Source organism: Helianthus annuus, chromosome 7, assembly GCF_002127325.2.
Source record: "Helianthus annuus cultivar XRQ/B chromosome 7, HanXRQr2.0-SUNRISE, whole genome shotgun sequence".
Lineage (NCBI taxonomy): Eukaryota > Viridiplantae > Streptophyta > Magnoliopsida > Asterales > Asteraceae > Helianthus > Helianthus annuus.
Window position 1 is genome coordinate 41,723,869 of NC_035439.2, and position 7,526 is coordinate 41,731,394.

At 39.1% G+C, this 7,526-nt stretch overlaps 1 protein-coding gene across 12 annotated transcripts; it reads right to left on the reverse strand.

Moving 5' to 3' along the window:
* Window positions 1–4,958: 4,958 nt before the first annotated feature.
* Window positions 4,959–7,238, reverse strand: LOC110879481. Of its 12 annotated transcripts, none has more exons than XR_004863598.1 (4): window positions 6,720–7,236; window positions 6,537–6,640; window positions 6,156–6,411; window positions 4,959–5,038 (listed from the first exon to the last, which is right to left on the reverse strand). XR_004863598.1 is itself a non-coding variant. In XM_035975757.1 (3 exons), the coding sequence occupies exons 1-3, from the start codon at window positions 6,782–6,784 to the stop codon at window positions 6,163–6,165; spliced, it is 417 nt and encodes a 138-aa protein (XP_035831650.1). In that variant the 5' UTR covers window positions 6,785–7,238; the 3' UTR covers window positions 6,005–6,162. The 12 variants fall into 12 exon arrangements, 1 of the variants encoding a protein (XP_035831650.1); XR_004863596.1 differs by having other exon boundaries at window positions 6,156–6,467; XR_004863595.1 differs by having other exon boundaries at window positions 4,963–5,038; window positions 6,156–6,640; window positions 6,728–7,238.
* Window positions 7,239–7,526: the final 288 nt, after the last annotated feature.

Here is a 7,526-nt window from a genome sequence, read left to right on the forward strand (position 1 = left end):
TATATTTTGGGGGCAATTGTTAGGGCTGGATTTTTATGACCTATGATCCTTACATATGATCCTAACATGTGATCCTAACAAGTGATCCTTGTTTCTTTGGCAGATAGTGATCCTCAGAGGAGCTCCAGGATCAGGATCACGGATCATTCCAAGGATCCTCATACTAACGACTGTTCTCTTTGGACTTAATATTATCTTGCAGGAATTACGAGTTGGATCCGGTCTTAGCAACGTAAACAAGGAATCTGTCACGATAATCTCGCACATGCATAATCAAAGATGGACGTTATGGCAAATATGGAAACTCAGCACAATTCAAGGGCGATTATTTAGGCTAAATTTACTCCTATTTCTAAAGGGGTAACGAGCTAGTAGTTAGGTGATTTGCCTAAAATAGAACCACACACACTTGTATAAATGGCACTCTTGAACATTCGGAAGACACAACACACTTCTCACACGCTTTAGCATACGATACTATAGTGATCCTTGTACCTAGCTCGTTACCATCCGAAGTTGTAACCATTATTTGTTATATTAAAGTTTGGTGATCGGTAGTTTCCATCACCCGAGGTTTTTTATGCCGGAGATCATTCATTGATCAAGGGCTTTTTCCTCGTATAAATCCTTGTGTCACTTGTGCATTTTACATTTGAGTGATCCTTCACTTTGTTCATCATACCAAGCACCATTCCCCGTTTACATAAAGTTTGGTTGCATTATCTTTAAGTGATTTTTGACCAAAACACTACTCCGATACATCCTCAAGCGAATGGACAAGCAGAATCCTCAAACAAGATAATTGTCAATAACTTAAAGAAGAGGCTTGGAGCCAAAAAAGGAAGATGGGCAGAAGAATTACCCTTTGTCTTGTGGGCTGATAGGACAACAGTAAAGAATGCAACAGGCCAAACCCCATTTTCCTTGGTATTTGGAGCAGAAGCGATGATTCCAACGGAAATGACAATACCTACTGCAAGATCTACCCTACGGGATCCTGAACAGAATCCTGAAGCCTTGAGTCAGGATTTGGATACTATAGATGAAAAAAGGGATGCAGCAAGGCTAAGGAAGGCAGCATATCAACAAAGAATATCCAGAGCATATAACAAGAATGTTAGGACCAGAAGATTTAAGGTTGGAGATTGGGTGTTAAGAAAGGCTTTTCAGAATACTACTAATCCTGCCGATGGCAAGCTAGCTCCAAAATGGGAACCATAACATTGTTCAATGAAAGAGAAATACCCCCACTTATTTCCCAAGAACCCTGCGACTAGAAGCAGAACTTAAAATTTCGGGACAAAATTTTTCTAACAGGGGGAGAATGTGACAACCCTCACTAAATCAGGTATCCGTACGACTTAATTAATAATTAATTTCTGCTTAATTACTGTGCTTACCTGAAATTACTGATGAACTGCTACTTGAATTTTGATACTTGTACATATCTGCATCATACTTTAATTAACGTCACTACATTATTTACATACTGAACTCTAGTGACAAACATGATGCACAAAAGCACAGTAGCACTATGAACGGATAACCTATTGAACAAGCTGATAAAGCCAGCATCAGGCAGATACTGCCTCTAAGGCATGTATGAGCCAGAAATATTTCACTACACCCATAGTGAGTGTAGGGATACAAGGGTTGTAGAACTGCGTCTCTAGGAATAAGATACAATGACAGGATGTGCCTAGGACATACGCTAAGCACAAAACTCAGCACTTTAATCAACAATTCAGCTTTTAGCTAACTAATAAAGTGCCAAAACATGAGAAAAATATGACTAGACACTTTCCAAAGTGTCGGGAATAAGTTGTGTCACTAAAAATGGTATTAACGACACTTAAAAGCTTTGTTAAGCGCTTTAACGGATTACTATCCAACCGAACAACCGGACTATACCCGGAACATGAAAATATTGCCATTATCATCATTGATCTTTTTCTGAGCCAGTTAGGGTCCCTGAATACCCTGACACCCGCCATAAAACACTACACACAACTAACCGAGTTAATACTTAACTTAACTAATAACCTAACTAATACTTGGAAATGAACTAGAAACCCCCCCCCCCCCGGGCCGATTTCGGTCACTATGTGACCAAGACTTGTACCATTTTTGAATTTTAAATTCTTGTGTGTCCCATATCAAGGTGACACAAGAACTCTTGGACATTAAGCACACCTTTGTCTATAAATACTTGACCTTTACACACAAGATTACTTTCACTTCACAACTCCACACAAAACTCTCTCTCTTGCTCTATAGGCTTCGGCCGAACACCCCCCTTCCCATACATCCATTTTCAAGTTTGGTTCATCCCATTCCAACATCATACAAACATCAAGGATCACGTATTAGGAGGCTTGGTGCACTCGGAACTCGGAGGACCTCTTTCTCTAGCTTTTATCCTCTCATTTTGCGCTTAGATTCTTCCCTAGCACGGAAATATTCATGCACGCGTATTTTTGACAAAGTATTATTTTGGAAAATTTTGTAAAGTAAAAATATAATATTTTTGAGAAAAATATTTATATTTTGAAGTTAGAAGTAAATATATATTAAGTAAGACTTAATATATTTCATACACACATGTATTAAATCCCCCATCCTTGGGAAGGAGATTAACTACCAAGTATATACGAAAAGTAAACACGAAATAGTTGTCTAACTATTTCCCAAAAACCTAAACCATAAAGCTAAGTCACGGCCGTCCGTCTAATAGAGTTAGCACATGTAGGTCGTTGCACAGCTGCTTGATTTGGAGTATACTTGGTAGAGACGCACCGACTGTGAGTTCATGTCCCCCCTTTTCTCTTAACTGTTTTCAGTTTTCTAAACTGCGGGGGTGAAATACATGTTACCATAATTACGAATATTTCTTACATGGTATGGTTAGCGTAAGGAGGTTTACTACTTTAGATCATGTGAATGGGTAGGTGGAAACTTGAGGTCATTAATCCTCAGGGTAGGACCGAGGGGCAGGAGCGATAGATCTATTTGGGTGTAGCGAGCCCAGTCCCAGGCCCAGCATAACGGACCTCGGGATGACTTTGTACCCGACGCATAAATCTGCTAGGTTTGAGCCTTCCTACTTGCATTTCACACATATCAATGTCCTTGCAAACCATTGGTGATCTCTTTTTCCTTATTTGCTACATACCAGGATTTTGATAAATACAAAGGTTTAATTACTCACTTACACATGAACTCGCTCAACATTATTGTTGATTTTTCAACTTACATGTATTTCAGGGAATTAAAGGATCTGGCACGGTATGGCACGTTTTCCCGCTGCACTAGTACGAGGTCATCCGGGTTTAGGGAATGTGACTCTTTCATGGACAAGTCACAGTCCTTAAACCGTGTTTGTGTTATGTTTGAGTTTGTAATGTTTGTTGAACAATGTTATGGTTGTTAGGGTGTTTTCCCGTTAAGACAATGGTATTGTATTTGGTTTTCAAAACTTAATGGATGATCTTGCATGTTTTTAATTCATATAGCTTTGTTATGATTAAGCTATGGTATTAAGAAGTCACACCAAATTAACCACGCTTCCGCAAAGCCAGGGTGTGACAGCTACTTGAATTCGTACGACTTAATTAATAATTAATTGCTGCTTATTTCCCAAGAACCCTGCGACTAGAAGCAGAACTTAAAATTTCGGGACAATTAGTCATCGTACGACTTAATTAATAATTAATTGCTGCTTATTTCCCAAGAACCCTGTTAATCACGTAATTAGCATCTGTCACACCCCGAAATTATCAGAGCATTGGCGTGACTGGACTGGTATCTTCATTGCACAGCGGAAGCAAATAATTTAAGTCTTTTAGAAAATGAACGCCACTAAGTACTCGACTCTTCATGGTCATCTTATTCCAACCGTGCCTTGTCTTAGAATGCAACCTGAGAAAGAACATGCGAAAAAGTCAACATAAAGTTAAGCGAGTTCATAGTTTGTTGGTAAAAGATTTGAAATAAATCTTTTGAGTTGTGAAAGGTTTGAAATAAATCTTTAGAATAACCGGTTTTTGAAATGGTATTGAGAAAACGAATTTAAAAAAAAAATCATTTTCTTGTCCAGTTATATGAGGACTTCGTATTTGTAACGATCTATGATCATAAAACCATGTATTTGTAAAGTATGTATAACCGTCAATGCCCACCCTGACTTTGACTCTATGCCCGTATAAACCAATACTTTGAATTTGTATAAAACATGGTTTTTATTTTGTATAAATCAAGCGTTTTGTAAGCGTGTATGATAAAAATCCCTGGTATGTAGCAAATAAGGAAAAAGAGATCACCAATGGTTTGCAAGGCCATTGATATGTGTGAAGTGCAAGTAGGAAGACTCAAACCTAGCGGATTTATGCGTTGGGCACAAAGTCACCCCGAGGTCCGTTTCTTGTTTGGCCTGGGGCTGGGCTCGCTACACCCAGATAGATCTACCGCTCCTATCCCTCGGTCCTACCATGAGGATTAATGGCCTCAAGTTTCCGCCTACCCACTCACATGATCTAAGTAGTAAACCTCCTTACGCTAACCATACCATGTAAAAAGTATTCGTAATTACTGTAACATATATTCCACCCCAGCCACCCTGGCTGAACCTCCCAAGCCACCCTGACTGAGCCTCCCCAGCCACCCTGGCTGAACCTCCCCAGCCACCTTGGCTAAACCTCCCCAGCCACCCTGACTGACTCCCTAGTTACGAAAAATCATTCACATTTCGAAAATACGCATTTGTTTTGTAAAAACCGGTATGTTTAGTATAAACCTTTCGTAAATCATTTGAGTTCCTCGAAATCCATTCGTGATATGATTTAGAAATACGAGTTTTGCGTTTGTTCAAAACTTTGTATGTTTCTGAAAATCGTGCATGTCTTTCCACCCCGAAAACATTTACAAAAAATGTAAAACAGTAAAAAGTGGGGGTTATGAACTCGCCTGAATATTCCTGTGCAAGCTAGCTAATTACGACTTCGTGATGTCGCTTCCAAGATGAGACTCGCTAGCGTGCATCCTACAATATTCCCAACACGGAATATCTAATAAGTTTCTAAGTAATTGCGGTAACTACCCTACGTGTTACCGAGCTCTACCGAATCGTTAATCGAACGATTCGACGGTAACTTATTGACTTAATGGAAAAGATTAGGTTATATGTGTTAAGTCTCGTTTAATGTCAGCAGCAATTTAATAAGTCTTGAAAAAGACTTAGTTTCTGAGAGACTTAAAATAAATAAATATTTATATAAAAATATATAAATATATCGTTGTAAGTGTGTTAGCCGTCTCGAGTAGTCATACGTGTATAAAAGAATATTTCTATGAAAATATCATATAATAAACTTGTATCGCGGTTCGTATTAAAATAATATATAATAACTTGTATTATATATATCACGTCTTGTGTATATTTGCCAAAGATATACGTATATGCCTGTTTAGGCGTTTTCAATAAATGTAAAAAGTTTATTTTGCGAAAGTATCATTGTGTTGTTTGAAGTTTGAAATAAATATACAAACTATATTTATTTTATAAAAGGATTCGTGTCGTATATAACGTCGAATAAATATATATACTAAATTTATAAAACAATCGTCGTGTCGTTTGATATTTGGAATAAATATAAAATATATTTATTTTGATGAAACGACTTCGTGTTACGCGATGCTTGAAATAAATATATACTATATTTATTTATAAAAGATTCGAGTTTGTTTGAAATAAATATAATAATAACTATATTTATTTTTGTTGTCAAAAAAAAATCTCTGTATCGTTGTTCTCGTAAATTGTGAAGTGTTGTCGAAAGTAATTATATACTTGTATTTCCAAAATATCATTTGAATAAGAAAGTTGTTTTATAATAACACGCGTCTTATTTACGGATTTTCTCGAAAAACGGGTAGAGTTTCCTCTGTTTTTGGACGGCCCGACAACTAAAGCGTCGTTATTTTCTCGAAATTCAAACAGTGATCAATATTAATTCAACATAATCAATCAAGCTATATAACCTTCGCCAAATATGTCAAAATTTAACTATGTTCCAGTCGATTGGTTCGAGCTCGTTTTTCACGCGAAAATAAATAAAAGTATAAGAATATCGAAATGAATTGCGCCGTAAAATATTTACCATCTTCTCATGTCGAAATGCAGAGTTGACCGAGTCGACTTGCCGAGTCGACCAGTTTGACCGAGTCAAACCAAAATACACCGAGTCGAAACCGAGTTGGACTGAGTCGAGGCGAAGTGCACTGAGTCGAACCCGAACCCATCTGTTGACTGAGTTGACTCGGTTGACTCGGTGAGTTGACCGAGTCAACCGAACCGAGCCATCTGACCGAACCAGAACCAAATCCATGTTGTCTTATTGACTTCATAACTCGAACCTGAGAATGAGCCGACCCATTTGACTTGAAATCAAATATGTTGAACCGAACCAAAACTGAAATCAATAGGTCAGAACCGAGCCTAAACTGAATCATGTTTACCCGAACTCGAAATGAAACCGAACCTGAACCGAATAACCATCACCTCTGCCGCCGTCGCCAGTTCTGGTGACTCCGGTGGTCATGCCGTCGTCGACCACCACCATATTCAACATCATCATCATCTTCTCTGCAGACTTATCATCGTCATCAGACATGAACAGCCAAACCTCAATCTAAAAAAAATAACAGAAGCGAGGAGGGTTTACCGGTGAACCTTATCGGAAGGAATTAAAGTCGCCGCCCCGCCACCACTGTCGCCGGAACTAGCCATCGGCTGCCGCCATCACTCGCCGATCTCTCTCTTCGATTGTCATCGGAATACCGCCGCCCTTCTTTCTCTCTCATCTGCTTCTCGATCTAGTCGTCACTGACCACCACCCGGTGGTCGTCTCTTCAACTGACGGAGGGGGGGGGGTTGTCAGCTGTGGGTACGATTGTGCGGCCGGAGAAGATGACCGGCGTCGCTCCGGTGACCGGAGGAACAGCCGTAACCGGCGCCTCCTCCTCCTCTTCTTGCGGCTGTCGGATTAATTACAGAGGGGGAGAGAGAAGTCGAGGGTGAGGTAGGAGGTGTTGTGGGTTGGGTTTTTGGTCATATGAAGATGATGAAGTTTTTGTGTGGTGTTTTGTGTGTGTGTGTATTTGGTTTCTAATTCTCTGTGTTTTATTTGCAGACACAGAGAGGTGTTTGTGTATAGTTTATAAGTTATAGTCAACGAGAATGGGTGTTTGGCTTGTGGTGGGGCATGGGTATTATATAGAGGTGTAGAATGCTTTTATTGTCCCTTATATATTCAAATTACATAGTCACTTTTTTTATCCATTGACTCAAAATCTCTTGAAGAGATTTTTTTCAAGATTTGCAAGATTTGGTAAAATCTTATAGATTTTGATAGGTTTTAGTATGATCTTGTGGGATTTGTAGAGATCTTGAGAGGTATAATATATTATGTGCGGGTTTAGGCTTGTGGGTTTTGGGCTTGGGCCCAGGGCCCACAAGCCCATCTTATGTG

What these genes read in the sequence shown, in the direction of transcription:
- LOC110879481 (XM_035975757.1), bottom strand. Translation starts at nt 6,784, where the DNA reads ATGGCTAGTTCCGGCGACAGTGGTGGCGGGGCGGCGACTTTAATTCCT. An exon ending in CTTTAATTCCTTCCGATAAG is followed by an intron (nt 6,648 to 6,727) that starts GTTCACCGGTAA and finishes GACGATGATAAG; the next exon opens with TCTGCAGAGAAGATGATGAT. An exon ending in GTGATGGTTATTCGGTTCAG is followed by an intron (nt 6,412 to 6,536) that starts GTTCGGTTTCAT and finishes GCTCATTCTCAG; the next exon opens with GTTCGAGTTATGAAGTCAAT.